At 61.5% G+C, this 19,804-nt stretch overlaps 5 protein-coding genes across 8 annotated transcripts; 2 read left to right on the top strand and 3 right to left on the bottom strand.

Annotated features, from left to right (window-relative positions):
• Positions 1 to 300: 300 nt before the first annotated feature.
• Positions 301 to 6,034, top strand: GFUS (GDP-L-fucose synthase). Of its 4 annotated transcripts, none has more exons than XR_008235399.1 (11): positions 301 to 713; positions 2,938 to 3,099; positions 3,185 to 3,299; positions 3,513 to 3,641; positions 3,725 to 3,798; positions 4,032 to 4,165; positions 4,322 to 4,386; positions 4,508 to 4,662; positions 4,743 to 4,822; positions 5,041 to 5,140; positions 5,604 to 5,653. XR_008235399.1 is itself a non-coding variant. In XM_052788511.1 (11 exons), the coding sequence occupies exons 2-11, from the start codon at positions 2,948 to 2,950 to the stop codon at positions 5,657 to 5,659; spliced, it is 1,044 nt and encodes a 347-aa protein (XP_052644471.1). In that variant the 5' UTR covers positions 315 to 713; positions 2,938 to 2,947; the 3' UTR covers positions 5,660 to 6,034. The 4 variants fall into 4 exon arrangements, 3 of the variants coding, with proteins under 3 accessions (XP_052644471.1, XP_052644473.1, XP_052644472.1); XM_052788511.1 differs by having other exon boundaries at positions 315 to 713; positions 4,524 to 4,662; positions 5,604 to 6,034; XM_052788513.1 differs by having other exon boundaries at positions 330 to 713; positions 4,596 to 4,662; positions 5,604 to 6,034.
• A 117-nt stretch (positions 6,035 to 6,151) lies between these two features.
• LOC128142437 (protein brambleberry-like) lies at positions 6,152 to 8,931 on the bottom strand. The gene is made up of 9 exons (XM_052788514.1): positions 8,734 to 8,931; positions 8,545 to 8,652; positions 8,261 to 8,428; positions 8,000 to 8,182; positions 7,791 to 7,890; positions 7,411 to 7,472; positions 7,063 to 7,172; positions 6,651 to 6,733; positions 6,152 to 6,509 (listed from the first exon to the last, which is right to left on the bottom strand). The coding sequence occupies exons 1-9, from the start codon at positions 8,756 to 8,758 to the stop codon at positions 6,398 to 6,400; spliced, it is 951 nt and encodes a 316-aa protein (XP_052644474.1). The 5' UTR covers positions 8,759 to 8,931; the 3' UTR covers positions 6,152 to 6,397.
• A 207-nt stretch (positions 8,932 to 9,138) lies between these two features.
• On the bottom strand, positions 9,139 to 9,915 carry LOC128142486 (protein brambleberry-like). The gene is made up of 2 exons (XM_052788605.1): positions 9,697 to 9,915; positions 9,139 to 9,438 (listed from the first exon to the last, which is right to left on the bottom strand). Exons 1-2 carry the CDS (start codon positions 9,910 to 9,912, stop codon positions 9,142 to 9,144), a joined length of 513 nt encoding a protein of 170 aa, XP_052644565.1. The 5' UTR covers positions 9,913 to 9,915; the 3' UTR covers positions 9,139 to 9,141.
• A 404-nt stretch (positions 9,916 to 10,319) lies between these two features.
• On the top strand, positions 10,320 to 12,877 carry PYCR3 (pyrroline-5-carboxylate reductase 3). The gene is made up of 6 exons (XM_052788321.1): positions 10,320 to 10,429; positions 10,943 to 11,007; positions 11,289 to 11,468; positions 11,698 to 11,910; positions 12,048 to 12,140; positions 12,498 to 12,877. Exons 1-6 carry the CDS (start codon positions 10,348 to 10,350, stop codon positions 12,678 to 12,680), a joined length of 816 nt encoding a protein of 271 aa, XP_052644281.1. The 5' UTR covers positions 10,320 to 10,347; the 3' UTR covers positions 12,681 to 12,877.
• A 3,697-nt stretch (positions 12,878 to 16,574) lies between these two features.
• TIGD5 (tigger transposable element derived 5) lies at positions 16,575 to 19,664 on the bottom strand. The gene is given in 2 exon segments (XM_052788320.1): positions 16,575 to 18,572; positions 18,574 to 19,664. Coding segments are annotated over 2 exon segments (1,830 nt in total). The 5' UTR covers positions 19,590 to 19,664; the 3' UTR covers positions 16,575 to 17,758.
• Between the last annotated feature and the right edge of the window lie 140 nt (positions 19,665 to 19,804).

Genomic DNA, 19,804 nt, shown 5'->3' with positions numbered 1-19,804 from the left:
GTCTCCCTTAATCCCATTTTTCAACATTTTAATTTTGAGCGGTGCGATCCCCTTTGCCTCACAGAAATCCCAAAGGAAAAGCCAGCTGGGGGGGGTGGGGGGTGTGTCTTTGAAACCACCCCTCACCCACTGCAAAGCTCTGCTCATTTTTAATCTCAGTTTAAGCACATTAAAGATGATTAAGCCTTTTCTCACCAAAATCCCCTTTTGACGAGCCCTTTGTGTGAGGGAGGAGGGGAGGGAACCTGTGCACCCCCTTCCCCTGCACCGCTGCCTGCTGTCTGCAGGCATCCGAGCGCCTGGGCTTGCACCAGCACCGCTATGCAAGTGACGGGTGATGGTGCCGGTGTCCCCCGGGCGCTGCGGCAGCTCCCGGTGCCGGTGACCGCGGACTCCATTTCCCGAGGAGCCGAGCGGCGGCGCCCTGTGATGGCGGCGGGGCGGCAGGAAGCGCGGCCGAACGCAGCCGAGCCGAGCCGAGCCCCGCCGGGCTGAGCCGAATCCAGCCGAGCCCCGCTGAGCCGAGCGCCGCCGGGCCGAGCCGAGCTGAGCCGAACCCCGCCGGGCCGAGCCGAATCCAGCCGAGCCCCGCCGGGCTGAGCCGAATCCAGCCGAGCCCCGCTGAGCCGAGCGCCGCCGGGCCGAGCCGAGCTGAGCCGAACCCCGCCGAGCCGAGCCGAACCCCGCCGAGCCGAGCCGAACCCCGTGTCGGGGTGAGACGGGACCCCCCCCCTCGCCCCAGCTCCATCAGAGAGCGTTTGGGGGGACAGCCTCCCCCCACGCAAGGGTGCTCGAGGGGGGGGGGAGTGGGGTGGGAGGGGGACAGTACGGAGGGGAGAGCCTCGGGGGGGTATGAGGCGACTAGGGGGGCCCCCGCGGTGGGAGGTGGTGGAGGTGGGGTGGAATGGGGGGGGGGGAGCAGGGAGGAGTGGGGTGCAGGGCTGGGGTTTGGGGTGCAGGGGAGATGTGGGGTACAGACCTCGGACTCGGGGTTTAGGGGGAGGCATGGGGTGCAGACCTGGGTGCAGACCTGGGATCTGGGGTGCAGGAGGAGATCTGGGGTGCAGGGGTAGATTTGGGGTGTAGACCTGGGATTTGGGGTGCAGGAGGAGAGCTGGGGTGTAAACCTGGGGTGCAGGGGGAGATTTGGGGTGCTGACCTGGGATTTGGGGTGCAAACCTGGGGTGCAGGGGGAGATTTGGGGTGCAGACCTGGGACTCGGGGTGCAGGAGGAGGTCTGGGGTGCAGGGAGAGATTTGGGGTGCTGACCTGGGACTCGGGGTGCAGGAGGAGGTCTGGGTTGCAGGGAGAGATTTGGGGTGCAGACCTGGGATTTGGGGTGCAAACCTGGGGTGCAGGGGGACATTTGGGGTGCAGACCTGGGATTTGGGGTGCAGGAGGAGAGCTGGGGTGTAAACCTGGGGTGCAGGGGGAGATTTGGGGTGCTGACCTGGGATTTGGGGTGCAAACCTGGGGTGCAGGGGGAGATTTGGGGTGCAGACCTGGGACTCGGGGTGCAGGAGATCTGGGGTGCAAACCTGGGGTGCAGGGGGAGATCTGGGGTACTGACCTGGGACTCGGGGTGCAGGAGGAGGTCTGGGGTGCAGGGAGAGATTTGGGGTGCTGACCTGGGACTCGGGGTGCAGGAGGAGGTCTGGGGTGCAGGGAGAGATTTGGGGTGCAGACCTGGGATTTGGGGTGCAAACCTGGGGTGCAGGGGGACATTTGGGGTGCAGACCTGGGATTTGGGGTGCAAGAGGAGATCTGGGGTGTAAACCTGGGGTGCGGGGGGAGATTTGGGGTGCTGACCTAGGATTTGGGGTGCAGGAGGAGGTCTGGGGTGCAGGGGGAGATTTGGGGTGCAGACCTGGGACTCGGGGTGCAGGAGATCTGGGGTGCAAACCTGGGGTGCAGGGGGAGATTTGGGGTGCTGACCTGGGACTCGGGGTGCAGGAGGAGGTCTGGGGTGCAGGGAGAGATTTGGGGTGCAGACCTGGGATTTGGGGTGCAAACCTGGGGTGCAGGGGGAGATTTGGGGTGCAGACCTGGGACTCGGGGTGCAGGAGGAGGTCTGGGGTGCAAACCTGGGGTGCAGGGGGAGATTTGGGGTGCAGACCTGGGACTCGGGGTGCAGGAGGAGGTCTGGGGTGCAAACCTGGGGTGCAGGGGGAGATTTGGGGTGCAGACCTGGGACTCGGGGAGCAGGAGGAGATCTGGGGTGCAAACCTGGGGTGCAGGGGGAGATTTGGGGTGCAGACCTGGGACTCGGGGTGCAGGAGGAGATCTGGGGTGCAAACCTGGGGTGCAGGGGGAGATTTGGGGTGCAGACCTGGGACTCGGGGAACAGGAGGAGATCTGGGGTGCAAACCTGGGGTGCAGGGGGAGATTTGGGGTGCAGACCTGGGACTCGGGGTGCAGGAGGAGATCTGGGGTGCAAACCTGGGGTGCAGGGGGAGATTTGGGGTGCAGACCTGGGACTCGGGGTGCAGGAGGAGATCTGGGGTGCAAACCTGGGGTGCAGGGGGAGATTTGGGGTGCAGACCTGGGACTCGGTGAAGGTGTGGGGTGAGCCTCCATTTCTGGAGGCCTTGCAGTGCCGTGCAGTGCCGCGTGGCAGGGTCTGGCCCCAGCCCAGGTGCCACCTGCAAACTGGGAGCCCACGGGCCACCGGCCAGTTTCATTAGTTAGCAATTACAAGTTTCTGCTGGCCTGGCCACGTCACCGCCAAACACACCGCTTCCACTTTCCTTTTCTCTTTTGCTGGTGGAAGCGGGTAAACCCCCCCACCCCCAAAAAAATGATCCCATTGACCTGGCGCGTGGCTGATATTCATGGCTGATGCTCGTGGGTGCCTATGCCAGGGTGGGGGTGAGCTCGGTGGTCCGTAGCGGGGTGCACCCTGAGGTGACCTCAGCTTAGCCCCCCCATTCCCCGCAGGGTTTTGGCCATGACGGAGGCGGCGGGGCTGGTGCCCAAGCGCATCCTGGTGACGGGTGGCACTGGCTTGGTGGGGAAAGCCATCGAGAAGGTGGTGGCTGATGGAGAGGGGCGGCCGGATGAGGAGTGGATCTTCGTGTCCTCCAGAGACGCCGACTTGATGTGAGTTGACGGCGTGGGTTTTTGCTTGGGAACCCCCCCGGTCTGCTCCCTCGACACCGCTCAACCCCAAAATTTCCCATCCCAGGAATGCCGCGGAGACCAAAGCCCTGTTCGAGCAGCACAAGCCCACCCACGTCATCCATCTGGCTGCCATGGTTGGGGGCCTCTTCAAAAACATCCGCTACAACCTGGATTTTTGGGTGAGCGCCCAGCAAACGGGCGGTATCGGGGTCCCTGAGGATGCTACAACCCCATGCTCTCCCCAAGCCGGGACATGGGGACACAGGGACTTGGCTTGCTCTGCTCCCAGGGCCAAACCAGAGCTCGTCTGGTTTCTAGAGTTATTAATGAGTTATTAATGAGGGTTTTGGGGGTCCCCACCCCACAGATCTGACAAATCTCTTCATCTCCAGAGGAGAAACATCCATATCAACGACAACGTCCTACACTTGGCCTACGAGACGGGAGTGCAGAAGGTGGTCTCCTGCCTCTCCACCTGCATCTTCCCAGACAAGACGACGTACCCCATCGACGAGACTATGGTGAGCATCTCCGTCCCCGTGCACAGTCCAGGGAGGGGTCCCTGCCCTGCTTAACTCTTAACTCTCTGCTCTTTTGTGTCCAGATTCACAACGGGCCACCTCACAGCTCCAATTTTGGCTACTCCTACGCCAAGAGGATGATCGACATCCAGAATAGGTGCGGGGGGGACATGGGAGAGCCCTTGCAGGCTTCGAGCACCCACTGATTATCAGGGCAAGGGGAATCCCCTGGGACTCCCAAGAATTAAACAGAGCTGGGGAGATACCTGGGCTCAGCAGATGGAGATGCTGCTGGCTGGGGTCTTCTGGGGACAGCTCTGTACCAGAGGGGTGGATGACTGTAGCTGATGGACAACCCACCCGCACCCCCCCCCCACCGCTCTCACTCAGGGGCTACTTCGAGCAGCACGGCTGCCGCTTCACCGCTGTCATCCCCACCAATGTCTTCGGGCCACACGACAACTTCAACATCGAGGATGGCCACGTCTTGCCAGGACTCATCCACAAGGTCTACCTGGCCAAACGTGAGTGTGGCAAGACTTCTTATGGCTTTTTTTTGGGGAGGGTTGGTTTCAGGTTTTTTTTTTCCCCTTGCTTGCTCCATGAGCTGCTCTGCAGGGTAGCCAAGATGGATGGAGGTGGCTCCGATGTTTATGGACATGCTCTCCTTCCTCTTGCAGAGACTGGCTCTGCTCTGACCGTCTGGGGCACAGGCAAGCCCAGGAGACAGTTCATCTACTCCCTGGTATGCGTGGCCTCGGGGAGCACTCGCCTCCCATGGCCTGGGGAGGGCAGGGTATGGGTCTGGGAAGGGCTGGTGCCTGGACCCCAGTAAGGTCTGAGCCCACCTGGGTTGTCCTGGGCAGCATTGGCCATCCTCAGGGTTGGGTCCCCTTGCGATGGGAGGGCTGGGGGACAGCAGCCACCCCCCAAGAGCCATCTGCCCCTCCGCAGGACCTGGCCCGGCTCTTCCTTTGGGTCCTGCGGGAATATGATGAGGTGGAGCCCATCATTTTGTCAGGTAAGCCCTGTCCGCCCCCCACCCTCCAGCCCCTTTTCAAGAGGATGGGGGAACAGCCACAATCATGCCCTTCTCCACAGTGGGAGAAGAAGATGAAGTCTCCATCAGAGAGGCAGCAGAGGCAATTGTGGAAGCCATGGATTTCAGGGGAGAGCTTGTTGTATCCTTCACTGCAAGCTAGCCCCCCTCGTTTGCAGGGCTGCTGCAGCATGGGGGGCACCCCACTTGCCACCAGTAGCTGTAGAGCTCCAGGGGAGATGGCATGGTCCAGAGTAGCACCTTGAGCATCCCACCCGCTGCCCCAGCCAGGACATGGTGGGGCCAAGCGAGACCTGGTTTTCCCCCCTCTTTGGTTTCCCTTAATCCCTCCCACCCCAGTTTGACACCACCAAAGCAGATGGGCAGTTCAAGAAGACGGCCAGCAACGCCAAGCTACGGCGCTACCTGCCCAGCTTCCAGTTCACACCCTTCAGGCAAGGTGAGGTGGGGGGGGGGTCCACGAAACAGAGGTCCTACCCACTGCAATTAGCCTTGGTGGCATCAGGGCGGTCCATCGTTTCAGTACCTAAAGGGTGCTTTATAAGAAAGATGGCAACAGACTTTTTAGTAGGGCCTGTAGTGATAGGACAAGGGGTAATGGTTTTAAACTAAAAGAGGGGAGATTCAGACTAGATCCAAGGAAGAAATTTGTTACAATGAGGGTGGTGAAACACTGGCCCAGGTTGCCCAGAGAGGTGGTTGATGCCCCATCCCTGGAAACATTCCAGGTCAGGTTGGACGGGGCTCTGAGCAACCTGATTTAGTTGAAGATGTCCCTGCTCATGGCAGGGGGGTTGGACTAGATGACCTTTAAAGGTCCCTTCCAACCCAAACCATTCGACGATTCAATGAACAAACTGCATTCCCAATCCCAAAACCCATCCCATCTTCTCCTTCCCCAGCCGTGAAGGAGACCTGCACCTGGTTCAGCACCAACTATGCCAACGCCAGGAAGTGATGGGCCAACGCGACACTGGGACCGGCATCACCTGGCACCGGCATCATCCTCTTCAACTCAGGGTTGTCCTTTGGTGGGGCAGAAGAACGGGGCTTGGGGGGGGCGGGGGGGGTTGTGACAGTGACATTTCCAAAGTAAAAGGGGGCCAGAGCCCAGCGAGCAGACCCTGTGTTCCTGCCTGCTGCTGGGAGCGGTGCAGGACGCCCAGGGCAGGGGGGAGGAAGGTCGGGGCACCCCAAAGTCACTGGGACCCCAGACCAGGTGGTAGCAGCCAACTGGAGTCACCACCACTTCCTTGGCCATGTCCAAGAGGCTAATTACCTGTAATTAGGCTGTAATAAAGGGAAGGTGATCAGGGTTCCTCTGGTACAGGAATGGCAGCCAGGCATTTGCTGTTGCTTTCGGTGCGTGGGGATGGTCCTGAAGACCCCAGCAAAGCCACCCCTGCCCCAGCATCAGGATGGGGGTGGGGGGAACCAGAACGGGGAAGGCTAGAGCTGTAAATATGACATTTATTAAAATATATACAAATAGCATAAAACTGGTGGGGTGAGGATCATCTGCCCTGCAGCACGGTCCCGTACCCACGTTGAACAGCACCCTTAGGGTCCTGAGCACCACCACGTGTTCTCCACCAGGATCTGGAAGAGCCAAAAAAAGGATTTAAAACCCCTCTGGGAGGGGGTAGAGGGTCAAACATGGGGGGGATGCGTCCACGGCCAGGCTGCTGCACGAGGCTCAACCGGTGCTGTGGACATGGCAGAAGTCCTGCCCGGGGATGGCTTTCTTCCGGCATCGCTGCCCAGCCTTGGTGAGCCCCTGGCATGGGGACCGTGGGGACAGCAAGGACCTACAGAGGAGAGACCCATCAGCAACCCAGGAAGCCCCCAACGGGGCTGTCCCCCCAGTGGCAGGTCACTGGCTGCAGCCCAAGGTGACGCCAGCCCCTGGTGTCCCTGGAGAAGGGATGTCCTCTGTGGTTGGTACTCACAAGTTGCTGGCCAGAGACTGGCTCGGGTTGCAGGGTTTGGGCTCCCAGCGCCTCCCAGTACCCAGGGCCGGCTCCAGCATCACCTGGTTGGGGAAGAAAGGGTTTAGATGGAGCATCCTCCATCCCTAGTGACGGTCCTGTGCTGCAGGAGTTGTACCCAGGGGACATGTGGGTCACACAGAATGGGTGCCTTGGCCATCCTTGGAGGACATACCCCTCCACCCAAAAGTCCTCTTTAGGCGTCAAGTCCCCAGCCCCGGCCCCTCTCTCACCAGGGTGTCCAGCACCCAGAGGTGCAGTCATGATGAGGACACCCCAGCCCTAGAGGAACTGACCCTCAGGGAGACCCAGCTGGCCCCCAGGAGAAAGGTCTGGCCCAACCTGGGGACATCTCCTCCCAGCTCAGGCTTACCCCACACGAGCTCAGCTTTGTCCTCCAGGCACCGTGGACGGGTGACACCCACCCTGCTAAGCAAGGGGTGTCCCCTGCCATCCCTGGGGGCTGCTCCAGGCACGAGGGCTCTGCAAGAACATGGCACGGGTGGTGACACACTCCCAGACCTGCTGTCCCCAGGTGTTGGATGGGGACAGCCTGAGGTGGTGCGCATGCCCTAGAATAGCCTGGGGACACTCTGGGGTAACGCACATGCTCCAGCACAGGATGGGGATATGCTGGGGCTTCAGACCCCTGTCCTACAGCCACCACACCTCCCACCTCATGGTCATCTCTCCCGTGTCCCCCTGCCTGGCCAGCTCTCACCTTCCAGGCAGCTCATCTCCATCCCCTCCCGCTCCTCCTGCAACAGCTCCATTTCATGCTCCCTGCATGGGAAGAAGGAAACCTGGAGCTGCACCGCCTTGGTGGCTCCTTCCTCACCTCCATGATGATGGCAGCCCCCTCTCCAGCCTCCCCACACCCTCCTCCAAGGCTGAAATAGGGCAGGGAGCTGGGACGAGGTGCCCAAAAGTTGCAGGCAAGCCATCAAGATGTGTCCTGCCCCCTCTTGGGGACCAGCAGCCCACCCTGGGGACCTCTGCCAGATGGCAGCAGGATGGAACATCCAGGATGGGTGCCCAAGGCTGGGTCCTAGCAGTTCCCAAGGGTACCACGCACATCCTCCCCCCACAACCATCTCCTACCTATCCGGGGTAGAGGTGAGCCGGTGATGGGGGTCCTTGCGGGGAAGCACCAGCCAGGCTCCCCCAGCACCACAGCGGGCAGCCGCCACCAGCCACTGCCCTGCAGGGAAGCGAGAGGGTGGGAGAGGGCAGAGCACCCCCCCAGTCCACCCCCATAGCACCCCCAGGGCAGCGTGTCCCCAGTCAGGTGTCCCCCCCCCCGTCCCCACCTGCCACAGCAAGGGCCAGGAGAGCGGAGAGTGCCGGGATGCCGAGGAGCTCGCCGAGGGCGCTGGAGGCGAGGAAGAAGAGGAGGAGGATGGCACGGGGCAGCATGGGCACCAGTAGTGCGACCAGCAGCACAAAGTAGGAGCCGTGTAGGATGCAGGTGGAGATGGCACTTGGGCTCCAGCCTGCGGGACAGGGAGCAAGAGCCTGGCGTTGGCACCCACTGGCACCCATCCACCCTCCAGCACCCATCCCCAGCTCACTGGCTGGGTCGATGACGGCGTGGAGGTGCTGCAGATGGTTCTCCAGCCGGCTCCGTGCATCCTCCATGGTCACCAGCATCAGCCCCAAGCTCTGGTTGACCTGCCGCAGCTTCTCCATCACCTCCTCTACCCGGCGCAGCTGGGCCAGGAGAAGGGCCAGGTCGCTCTCTGCACATGGAGGAGACAGATACGGCATCAGGATGAGACTCTCCGCTGGGAGAGCTGCACCCAGAGGTGTCCTGGTGCAAAAAAAGAGACGGGAACAGGGTTTGCTGCGTGCCCACCTAGTTGGGAATAGACGTCCTGATCTTTTTCATGTGCGTGGTGGATGTCAGACAGGACAACCCGGTGCCTTTCCCGGAGCCCCGCAGCCTCCCGGCTGCTCACGTTCCCTGTAGGGAGGCAAAAGAGGTTGGGTCGGTCCCCAAGGTGGGACATGGGGATGTAGCAGCATTCCGGCTGGTGGCTCTTACCCATCCGCTGGGTGATGTCCTCCATGAGCTGGGCCAGCCAGTGCTGCCCGCCGGTGATGAGGGTCTCACCCAGTGCCGGCCGTTGCAGGCTGGGGTGGATGGGGGTCTCCAGTCTCTGCCGCAGCCGTTCCTCCTGCCCCTCCTGGGGTGAATATTGGGGTGCTGGTGATGGGGGGTGGCCCCACAGCCCCCCATGGCGATGCCCACCACCACCGAAGGAGGTGGATGCTGGGTCTCCCCATGGGCACTCCCTCAGCGTTCCAAAACGAGACCCCAGTGTTTAACCTCCATCCCACGGCGCTGGGGAAAGAGGGTTCGGAAAAGCCTTCAGAAGCGAGGGGGCGGGAGGGGGATCAGGAGTGGAAACCCCCACCTGCCACAAGGGAAATGGGCTAAACAGGGCTGGTTTTACCCCAAAATGAGGATGAGGGGCTGAGTAGAGGCGGCTGGGTGCAGCTCGGGCTCTGCGGCTGCAAAGTTTGGGATTTGGGGGGGTGGCAAATGGCATTGGATTTGGGGTGGAATTGGAGAAAATAGGATTTGGGGTGCCCTGTCCTGGCACTTTACCGTGTCTGGCATGCAGGGGTACGTCCGGAGACCCTCGGCGCTGGCCGGGCAGTTGACCAAGTCCACCCCCAGCTTGGCTGCGTCCTCCTCCTCCTCCTCACTCAGGTCAGCACAGGGCGAGCGGAGCCGCACCATGACCTGGCGGCAGCACTGGTGTCAGCAGAGCTCAGCACCCATGGGTGCTCCCGGCACGGCCAGGGTGGGGGTACAGAGGGGTTGGTTTTGGGTGTGAAATAAGGAGAAAGGTGTGAGCCCATCCCAGCACTTGGCCTTCACCCCCCCCCCCCCAAACCATCCCATGCCAGCACAGGGCACTCCACACCAGGCAAAGCAGTTGCCCAGGGTGGGGGGGTCCTGGGGACCCCCGTTTCCCAGGAACGAGCCCCACGGCCACACCTGACAGTGGCAGGAGTCCAGAGGTGACAGCTCGCAGCTCGTGGCTTCAGCCTGGAACCGCTCGTCACCCGTGATCATCTCGAAGGGGATGTGGGGGGGGATCCCCAGCTCCGGGGGAGTCCCCAACTCCTCTGGGGGGGTGCCGAGGCCCAGCCACCCAAAAAACCCAGCAGCAGCACAGAGAAACAGCAAAGCCCAGCAACTCCGGGACAACATGGCGGGGGGGGGGGGGGGAGATCCTGCGGGGGAGAAAAGGGGTGGGTGGCACCCCGAAGCCGGGAGCAGCCCCCCAAATCCAAGGAGAGGTTTGGGGGACACCCCCCCCTTCCCAATACACCCAGCTGTACCAGTGGCGTTGACCCCAGTCCCGGGGGGGTGGGAAGGGCTGGGGACCGTGTCGTGTCCCCCCTTTTCCACGGGGAAGGGGGGGGGTGTCCCCACGCGTGACGCTGAGCGGCTCCACCCCGGACACCGCCACCGCCCCCACGTAGCACATGCGCAGCTCCCCGCCCCTCTTCTCAGGCTCCGCCTCTTATAGCCAGGCGCCGCCAATGGGCGGGTAGGGGCGGGCAGAACTCTGCCAATGGCGGTTCGGGGTGGGCGTGGCGTGGCCTGAAGGGGGCGGGGCGTGCCCGCGCGGCGGCCGGCGGGATGGAGGCGGCGGAGCTGCGGGTGGGATTCGTGGGTGCCGGGCGGATGGCGGGCGGCCTGGCCCGGGGGCTGCTGCGGGCAGGTACGGGCAAGGGGGGGGCGGGCCGGGGGTCCCTGCCCCATAGAGAGATGTGGGGACAAGGGGACAGCCCTGTCCTGTCCCCCTCCCCGGGGTCCCTGCCCTCCCCGGGGGTCCCTGCCCCACAGATAGCAGGGACACAGCCCTGTCCCTCCTCCCTGGGTGTCCTTGGTTGTCCCTGCCCCATAGCGCAGTGTGGGGACAGCCCTGACCATACTCAGAAGCTGGGAGATGGTCCCTGCTTTTGGGGTCACCTCCCTTGTCACTGCACTGTGGCACAACGAGGTGCCCACAGCCGTCCCCGTGGGGTGCCCGTGCTGACCCATGCGGGATTTATGCTGGACTGGCAGGATCCGGCCCCGGCCCCCTTTGCTCCATGTCTCCCAGGCTGATCAGGCTGGTTTTGGAGGAGAGGAGCACACCCCGGCTGAGATCAAGGTGCCCGGGCTGCGCTGGGGTGTCCCCACCACCCTGGGGCCACCCCGGCTGCTCACCCCGGTCCCCGTGTTCCCCAAGGGAAGGTACCAGCCAGCAGCATCCTGGCCAGCGCTCCCTCGGACAAAAATCTGGATGCCTGGCGGGTAAGTGGGGATGCAGGATGACAAGCTACCCCACTTGGTGGCCGCGGCAGTGGGAGGCATGTTGGGGTGTCCCTTGTCACGATTTCGGGGCACCCTTTCCCCCCATGCAGGGCTTTGGCTCATCCTTCTCAGATCTGGGTGAAATCCAGGCAAAGCCTCGGTGGCTTTGTGGCTGGAACGGGTCCCCAAGCTGTGTCCCTGCATGAAAACGTGCCTTGCCCATGGGGGGTGCCGGGAGTGGGGGGTGCCGGGCTGTGACATCTCCCCCTGCCCGCTGGCAGGAGTCGGGCTGCCGGACCACGCACTGCAACCTGGAGGTGCTGCAGGAGAGCACCCTGGTCTTCCTGGCCACCAAACCCCACGTCCTGCCGGGCGTCCTGCAGGAGATCCGTCCTGCTGTGGGATCCCACCACATCGTTGTCTCACTGGTGGCTGGCGTCACCCTCCAGACACTGCAGCGGGTGAGCCTTCTCCTCCTTCTCCTCCTCCTCCTCCTTCCATTTGCACCCAGGCCCGTGGAGAAGGACACGCCGCTGTAGCTCTGTCCCCACCCGGGTTGCATCCCCAGGTCCTTCCCCATGGACCGTGCTTCTCCGACAGTCCCAATGGGTGATACCCACCGGTGTCTCAGGGCACCTTTGGGTGCTGCCCGGAGCTGGCACCTCTCCTCCCATCCCCATCTCTCCTCAGCTTCTCCCTGCCGGGACCAAGGTGCTGCGGCTCATGCCCAACCTGCCGTGTGTGGTGCAGGCAGGGGCGATGGTCTTCGCCCGGGGCAGTGGTGCCAGTGATGGGGAAGCCGCCCTGCTGAAGAGCCTGCTGTCCTCCTGCGGGCTCTGCGAGGAGGTCCCCGAATCCTACATCAACATCCACACCGGCCTCAGCGGCAGCGGGGTCGCCTACGTAAGCACCCGTGCTCGGTGGGCACTGACCGGCTCACCGGCAGGACACAGGATGCCGGCAGAAATCCCACCCGTGCGGAGTTGGGGCTTGGGGTCCCACCTTTTGCTGCACTCACCCTCGATGCTCTTCTCCCCCAGGTCTACCTGTTTGCCGAAGCTTTGGCCGAGGGAGCGGTGAAGATGGGCATGCCGGGCAGCTTAGCCAGCAGGATCGCGGCTCAGACGCTGCTGGTAAGTCGGTGCTGTCACTTGGGGACACCCGGCATTGCTCCTCTCTCTCCTGCCCCGCAGCTCCCGCCCGGCTCGGGCACCCCATCTCCATCGCTGCCCTGGGCTCTGCAGCACCCAGCAGGGTGGCAGAGCGAGGGAGGAGGCACTGGATGGCCTCTTGCCTCAGTTTCCCCTCTTGAAACCAAAGATGAGGCCACCAGGAGACAGCGAAGGGCACGGTGGTGGGAGAGATGCTTTGGCACCTCGTCCTCCGCCACGAGGTGTGGGCGATGGAAGGATGCTGCCGTCCAATCCCTGGGCAAGGATAACGGGATTTGGGAGGTCCCCTTCTCTCTGACCCACCCTGGTCTCCCGTAGGGTGCAGCGAAGATGATGCTGGAGTCGGGGGAGCACCCAGCGAAGCTGCGAGGAGATGTCTGCACGCCTGGGGGTACCACCATCCACGCGCTGCACCAGCTGGAGAAGGGCGCGCTACGGGCCACCGTCATGAACGCCGTGGAGGCGGCCACCAACCGGGCTCGTGACATGGCCAAGGACTAGCGGCCTGGCTGGGGAGGAGCCCCTCCATCCCGTCCCCCACGGGGCAAGAGGGGCAATGGGGATCAGACCGAACCCCTTCAGGGACCCCGACACCCCTGGGAGACTCTGGCTGGAGGTGGGAGATGGCGTGGACCCACGTTCGTGCCACGTGCTACTTCTGCAGGGCTGGGACCAAATAAACACGGGCAGCATGATGACAGGCTTGGCTCTTTCTGGTCGCTTCAGTCCTGGGTGGGCTACTGCACCCAGCATGAGGTCACCTCCACGGGGAGGTGACAGCCACGGGTCCCTGAGCCAGCAGGGAAGGAGCTGATGCCATGCTGGCTCTGTGCTCGTCAGGGATGCAGCTGATGCCATGCTGGCTCTATGCTCGCTGGCGCTGTGCCGTGATGTATGTCACTGGGGACAGGGATGAGGATGGGGTTTTTGGGGACAGGGTGATCCCAAGTGAAGCCTGCCGGGCCTGGGCAGAGCGGCCACATCGCTGCGGCAGAAAGCAAGGACCATCGCAGGTGCCGTGAGGATGCTAAGGGACCTTGAGAAGTGGGGAACTGGCAGGATGATGCTCTGGGGGCGAGCACAGAGAAAGGCTTTGATTTCCCAAATCAATGCCAAGCAGGGGTGCTCGGTGTTGGGGTTACACATGGGCACCGATGCCTCCTCCTCTGCTCGGCTCCGGAGATGCGGGCATGAACATGGAGCTGCTACCCACATTCCAGAACCACGGGCGAGAAGTCAACCAGCTGAAAAACCTCCACCTCCCAGCCCAGCCAGGCACCAGTATTGCACCACGGTCCTGCAGACAGGTCCCTCTCCGGCAGCGAGGCGGTGGGATGGAAGTCCAGACCTGCTCTCTGCCCTGGGGTGCTGCACATGAAGGGAAGAGAAACTCAAAGCTTGCCTATCTGGAGAGGATCTGAGCCTTCTGCATGCCCTAATTAAGCTTTGTTTGCCTCCTGGCACCTGCACGGATGCAATTAGTGATGATTTGCAAACCGCTTTGAAGATGAAAGGCTTTTTCTGGGCAAAACATCGCTGGTGAAACAGCTGGATGCTGAGCCTCCAGCTCCCGTGGTTTTGACCCTGTCCCCAGGGATGCCGTCACCCCAGATGCCAGTTGCACCAAGCCAAGAGAGACACGGCAGCCCTACGGCGCTGCCGGTTCATGCCAAGGCATGACTTCCCTGGGCACCTTCTCGAGGCACCTAATTAATTAGCAAAGCTACACAAAAGCTGGAGATGGAGCTTGAGCCTGCCCATCTCTCTGCTTCGCTGTGTAGCCAGGGAAGGGGCTCATGGCACCTACACGGTGCAAAGAAACAGCGGTCCTCAAGGTTTCGGAGCCACTTGGTAGCTCCTTTGTCCTTCTGCCTGCTTTTATCCCTGCCCTGTCCCCAGGTCCCCTCCAAGGCGATTCTGCCGGTATCTCTGAAATATGCAGCCTTATGATTTCATTCTTGGGCATCTCCATCTCTTCTGTGTCCTCCACAGCACTCTTTAACGTATCTGGCCAAAAAGCCATGGCCAAATCCAGCCCCACCGCTTGTGACGTGGCTGACCCTAGCCCCTGCCCCTTCCCCATCTCCACGTGTCCTCCGAAAGGCTTTTGGGTTTTCAGGGTGTCTTTCAGAGAAGTGGCACGTTCAGTCCCAAAGCCAGGATGCTGATGACCTTCACGATTTTGCTAAGCGCTAGTTTTAACAAAACCAGCTTAAATTCCATTAATTTTATTAAAAAAGCCAGCACTCACTGCAAGTAAATTATTGCCACTACCTTACTGCTAATACTCCTGCCTTCAGGAGAGGCACCTCACCCTGCCCTGTAAGATCAAGGAGCAGATCCTCCTGGAAGACACGTTGAAACATATGGAAGGTAAGGAGGTGATTATAGAGACAGCCAACATGGCTTCACCAAGGGCAAATTGTGCCACACGACATCGTGGCCTTCTACGATGGAGTGACTGCATTGGTGGACAAGGGAATAGCTACGGATGTCATCTACCTGGACTTCTGTAAGGTCTCTGATCCGGTCCCATGCAACATTCCTGCCGCTAAACTGGAGAGAGATGGGTTTGATGGATGGACTCTTAGATGGATCAGCTGGATGGCCATGACCAGAGTTACAGTCAATGTCCAAGTGGAAAGCAGTAACAAACGTTGTCAATGAGTCTGTACTGGGACCAATACTATTAAATGTCTTCATCAATGACATACATGGTGGGACTGAGTGCCCCCTCGACAAGTTTGCAGATGACACAAAGGTGAGTAGTGCAGCTGATTTGCTTGAGGGAAGGGATGCCATCCAGAGGGACCTGGACAGGCTGGAGGAACGGGCTCACACAAACCTCCTGAGGTTCAGCGAGGCCAAGTGCAAGGTCCTGCACCTGGGTTGGCACAGTCCCCAGTATCAACGCAGGCTGGGGATCGAGGGATTGAGAGCAGCCCTGCAAAGGAGGACCTGGGGGTATTGAGGGGTGAAAAATAGGACATGAGCCGGCAATGTGCGCTCACAGCGCAGAAAGCCAACCGTATCCTGGGCTGCATCCAGAGCAGCGTGGCCAGCAGGTCCAGGGAGGGGATTCTCCCCCTCTGCTCTGCTCTGGTGAGACCCCCCTGGAGCACTGCGTCCAGCTCTGGGGTCCCCAGCAAGAGACAGACACGGACCTGTTGGAGCGGGTCCAGAGGAGGGACACAGATACGGTTCGATGGATGGAACTCCTCTGCTATGAGGAAAGGCTGAGAGAGTTGGGGTTGTTCAGCCTGGAGAAGAGAAGGCTCCGGGGAGATCTTCTTGTGGCCTTTCAATAAGAAAGACAGAGCAATGGTTTTAAACTGAGAGAGGGTAGGTTTAGACTGGACATAAGGGAGAAATTTTTCACGAGGAGGGTGGTGAGACCCTGGACCAGATTGCGCAGAGAAGCTGTGGATGCCCCGTCCTTGGAAGTGTTCAAGGTCAGGTTGGATGGGGCTGTGAGCAACCTGATCAGTGGAAGATGTCCCGGCCCAAGGCAGGAGGGTTCGATTAGATGTTCTTTGAAGGTCCCTTTCAACCCAAACCATTCAATGGTTCGATGTTCTCACCTCCCAAACCAGGCCAAACGGTGCAGTGACTGCACCCAGGCTGACCTACACGAGAAGCAAAGACCTCCAGCCCGGTACTTTCTGAGCTTGGCAACATTCTTGTCAACCAACTGAAGACTTGTTTAATTCACAAACTACTGCTTGAAGTGAGCCACATCCCAACCTTTAAAATGTTTTCATGGTTTTTTTTTTTTGGTGCAAAAGATTATAAAAATAAATTGAAACATGATTTTACATTATTATATCCCGTTGGTGGATAGAAGTCTGCATTCAAGCACAGCAGCATCAAGCCCCACATACATACCATTAGAAAACCAAAGCTAAGGGAGAAGCATGAAATGGGTGAGACACCACGCAGCATGCTGGCTGTGAACTTGGCAGCATCCAAACAGCAGAAATCGAGGTCAGTTGGGTTTGGGGGGAAAAAAAAAGTGCACTTCTCCCCTAATCCAAAGCTTTTCTTGACATTGGTTCTGCAGTGGAGTTTCATGATCTGAAAGGACAAACCTCAGCTCCAAATTTGACTTTTTGTGTGGTTTTTTTTTTTTTCTTGCTGCTCCCTATATTCCTTGGCAAACTCATTTATCAGCAAGTTAATGCTACTAATAAAGTAAAAAACTCAATTTAGGGAGCAACCACAGCAGCTTGGGCGCCTGTCTGGCCCTGCCACGTTAAACGGGCTGCAGAGAGGTGGGGAACACGATGGAGAAGACCACAGCAAGAGGACACAACTGCACGCAGGTCCCGCTTCTGCCACCCCCCCATCCCGCTAGGATGGCTCCGCATGACCGTTATACAGAAGGAAACCCCAAAGTGGGAATAAAAATCCATTTAATTTCCATAAACTCTGAAGTTATGAGACAAAGACCCGACAAGTAAAAACACCCACGCTGCCTGCTGACATGGGGCACAGCAGCACTGATGAGTTGGGTTTGTTTTCGTCGTTTCAATAATTTGTCTAAGCAGGCTAAAATATCATCCAAATCAGGTCAAGAGCTGCTAAATTCACATCTGATGCCTCTGGTATTTCAAGGCAGTGCCGGGAGCTCTCCCCGCTCCCATCTCAATTCGCGATGCACGTCACACCGGCAGCCGTCTCCCCTGCACCGCGAGATGCGTCCTCCAGCCCCAGCCGCCCTGCAAACCCCGGCGGGGGGACACCTCAACCCCCATCCCTGGAGCCTTCAGCTTCGCGAGGATGCTCAGATGATGATACCTGTTTCAGCAGGTCTCCGTGGTCCTAACGTTCCCGGGTGTGGGGCTGTCATGGGAATGATGGAGGTTACCCTCTCCGGGGAGCCACAGCTTCTCGGATGCCACCCAACTGTCCCTGTCCTGATCCAGTGCATGAAGAAAGTTGTCTTAAACCAGCCCCAAACCTCCCCAGTTTAACAGGACTCCGTTTTGGCAGCGGGAAGGCGTCACCAGCCTCTTTCAGGGCAGAACGTTTGCCTTGTGGCACACCAGGAGTGGTCCCTGTCCAGCCAGCTGTGCCCACCTCAGCTCCGCTCCGAGATGGGGGGAATTACTTAGCGTAACTTCCCCCATCGTCCCAGCTCCTTGCGGTGACACCGAGCAGAACCCTCCCTCAGCCCTTCTCCCCACGGGGTCGGGGGGACCGGGCAGCACGGAGGGCATCCACCCCCTTCTAGCAGTGCCGGTGACCAGGGGGCCACCCCCGCTCAATCTCATGAGATTTAAAAAAATAGCACCTCCTAAATATACTTAGGGTGAGGAACAACCCTCGAATACGCAACGTACAGAGGAGTTGTTGCACAAAAACCCCCGTTAGCCCTAAATTGTAACCCCCCCCGCCATAGCCGTGGTAACCCAAGGGCGTTCGAGCCTCCTGAGCACCAGGGACTGCCCGTGACGGAGGGGTGAGGGGAGCTGGCACCTCCACCGCCAGCCCCCTGGGACAACCGGGATGTCCCCAGCCCCGTGCCCCCCACCCCAAGCGGGGCGGTTGGTAGCCGAGAGGTCGCGGTTCACCCTGCCCTAGGAATGGGGGCTGCCGCCGCGGTGCAGCCGCTGGGCCATGCTGATGAGGGAGCGGAGCTGCACCAGCTTCAGCGGCCCCACTTGCCGGGGGTCCTGACCCTCCAGCCAGCGCAGCGCTGTCTCCAGACCTTTGATGGCTTCCCGAGCCGTGGGTAGCAAGGCATCCCCTCCTTCCCCACCCCTTCTGCCACCCCCATCTCCGGCAGCTGCCTCTTCCTCATCCTCCTCTCCCCCACAGCCCCCGGGACCTTCCTCCTCAGCATCCTCTTCCCCATCGTCCTCCTCCGTACCCGGGGCCGCGTCATCCAAGTGCAACCAGTCGGCCACCTCCTCGGGAGCCAAGCGCTTGTAGGCCAACGCGGCCAGGTGGGTCAGGTCGCTAAAGAGTTTGCTGTCCCCACCGCCTTCCTCCCCGCGTGGGGGATCTCCGTGCTCTTCCTCCCCGGGCTGGGGCTCGAAAGCGGCGCGCAGCCCCAGCAGCCAGCACTTCTCGATGGAGCCAGGAGGGAGGAGGTCCCAGGAGAGGCCGGCCAGGTACAACATGTCCTTGAGGAGGAAGGACCGCACAAAGTCCATGGGGCCACCCGAGCCGCCGCCGCCGGCCGCGCACGAGACGGCCAGGCGCAGCAATTCCCGCTTGTAGAGCTGCTTGAAGGCGGATACCACCCCCTGCTCCAGCGGGGCCGGGATTCGGCCTCCTCCTCCAGCCGAGCCGCTCCCGGCAGGGCCCTTGGAGAGGAAGAGGGCGCGGATGGAGCCGTCGGGCGTCTGCAGTGGGGGGGAATCCTCGGGCCCCGTCCCGGAGGGGGGGTGGCGGCGAGCTGAGCAGCAGCACGGCCTTCTGCTGCAGGCAGCTCCGGCGCAGGTAACGTTTGACACCCGGCACAAAGTCCTCAAAGAACCAAGCCCGGAGAAGGGCCGGCCCCAGCCTGGCCTCTGGGCTGTAGCGGTAGCAAGCGGGGAATTTGTCCTGGTTGTGATGGCGGAGGCTGGGGGGATCGCGAAGGCCCCCGACCACCAGCGGCTTGAGCTTGTGGGAGCCGGTCAAATTGGCGGCCAGCAGCACGGTGACCCGCTCGCGGGGAGCTGGCCGCCGCCGCGCCGCCGTCGTCGTCCCGCCGGTCTGCCCCGGCAGCAGCTTCCAGTAGAGCCCGGTGACGTTGGCGTTGTAGATCTGCTCGTCGCCGTAACCCCCGGCGTCGGCAGCCGGCACCGGCGGGGCCTCGGGGCAGGCGGCGGGAGCCCTCTCGGCTTCGGTGGGGAGGCCGCCCTCGCCGTAGATACGCTGGCTGGAGATGCCGTGACGCTTCTGCCAGCGCCAAAACCACCCGTGGCTGGCCTTGAAGGTGCACTCGGGACCGTAGATCTGCCGGGCGAAGGCCTCGGCTTGGGCTTGGATGAGGGGGCCGGAGAGGGGGACGCCATGCTGGCGGAGGGCGAGGAACCAGGCGTAGACGGCGCGGTCGATCTCCTCCTCGTTGGCCAGCCGCATCTTCTTGCGTTGGGTGCCCACCTCACCCCCCAGCTGCTCCAGGAACCACCGCAGCTTGGCCTCGTCCTTCAGCCAACCCCTCAGCGTGCCCCCCGGCACCCCGAAGGCCCGACACACCGACGCCTGCCGTTCGCCCTTCTTCACCCGCTCGATGGCCTGCAACTTGTCCTTGATGGAGTAAGCCCGGCGCAGCGCCATCTTCACCGAAACCCCACCGCCTGCGCTACCGCCGCTACTACTACTACTACCGCTGCCGCTGCCGCCGCCCCCCCGACGCCCTCCCGCCATATCGCCCGGACTCCCACCCGTCTCCGGTTCCAGCTCCCCCCCGGGCATGAAGCCGCCCCCGCAGCCATGAGACGGCGCGATACCGGGGGGGGGGCGCGTTATAACCGGGGCGGGAATGGGGGGGGGGGGGGGGGGCGGCGCGCCTTTGTCTCCGCTCCGGTTCCGAGCCGGCCGGTAAGGCGGGGAGGGACGCAGCGCGCATGCGCGCCCCCCCCCCTTCGCCCCCTTGGACTCTTCCTCGCAGCTCCGCTCACCGCTCTGTG

Source organism: Harpia harpyja, chromosome 5 (genome assembly GCF_026419915.1).
Source record: "Harpia harpyja isolate bHarHar1 chromosome 5, bHarHar1 primary haplotype, whole genome shotgun sequence".
Lineage (NCBI taxonomy): Eukaryota > Metazoa > Chordata > Aves > Accipitriformes > Accipitridae > Harpia > Harpia harpyja.
The sequence above is the reverse complement of the archived record's forward strand: the minus strand, read 5'-3'. Positions and strand labels throughout refer to the sequence as shown.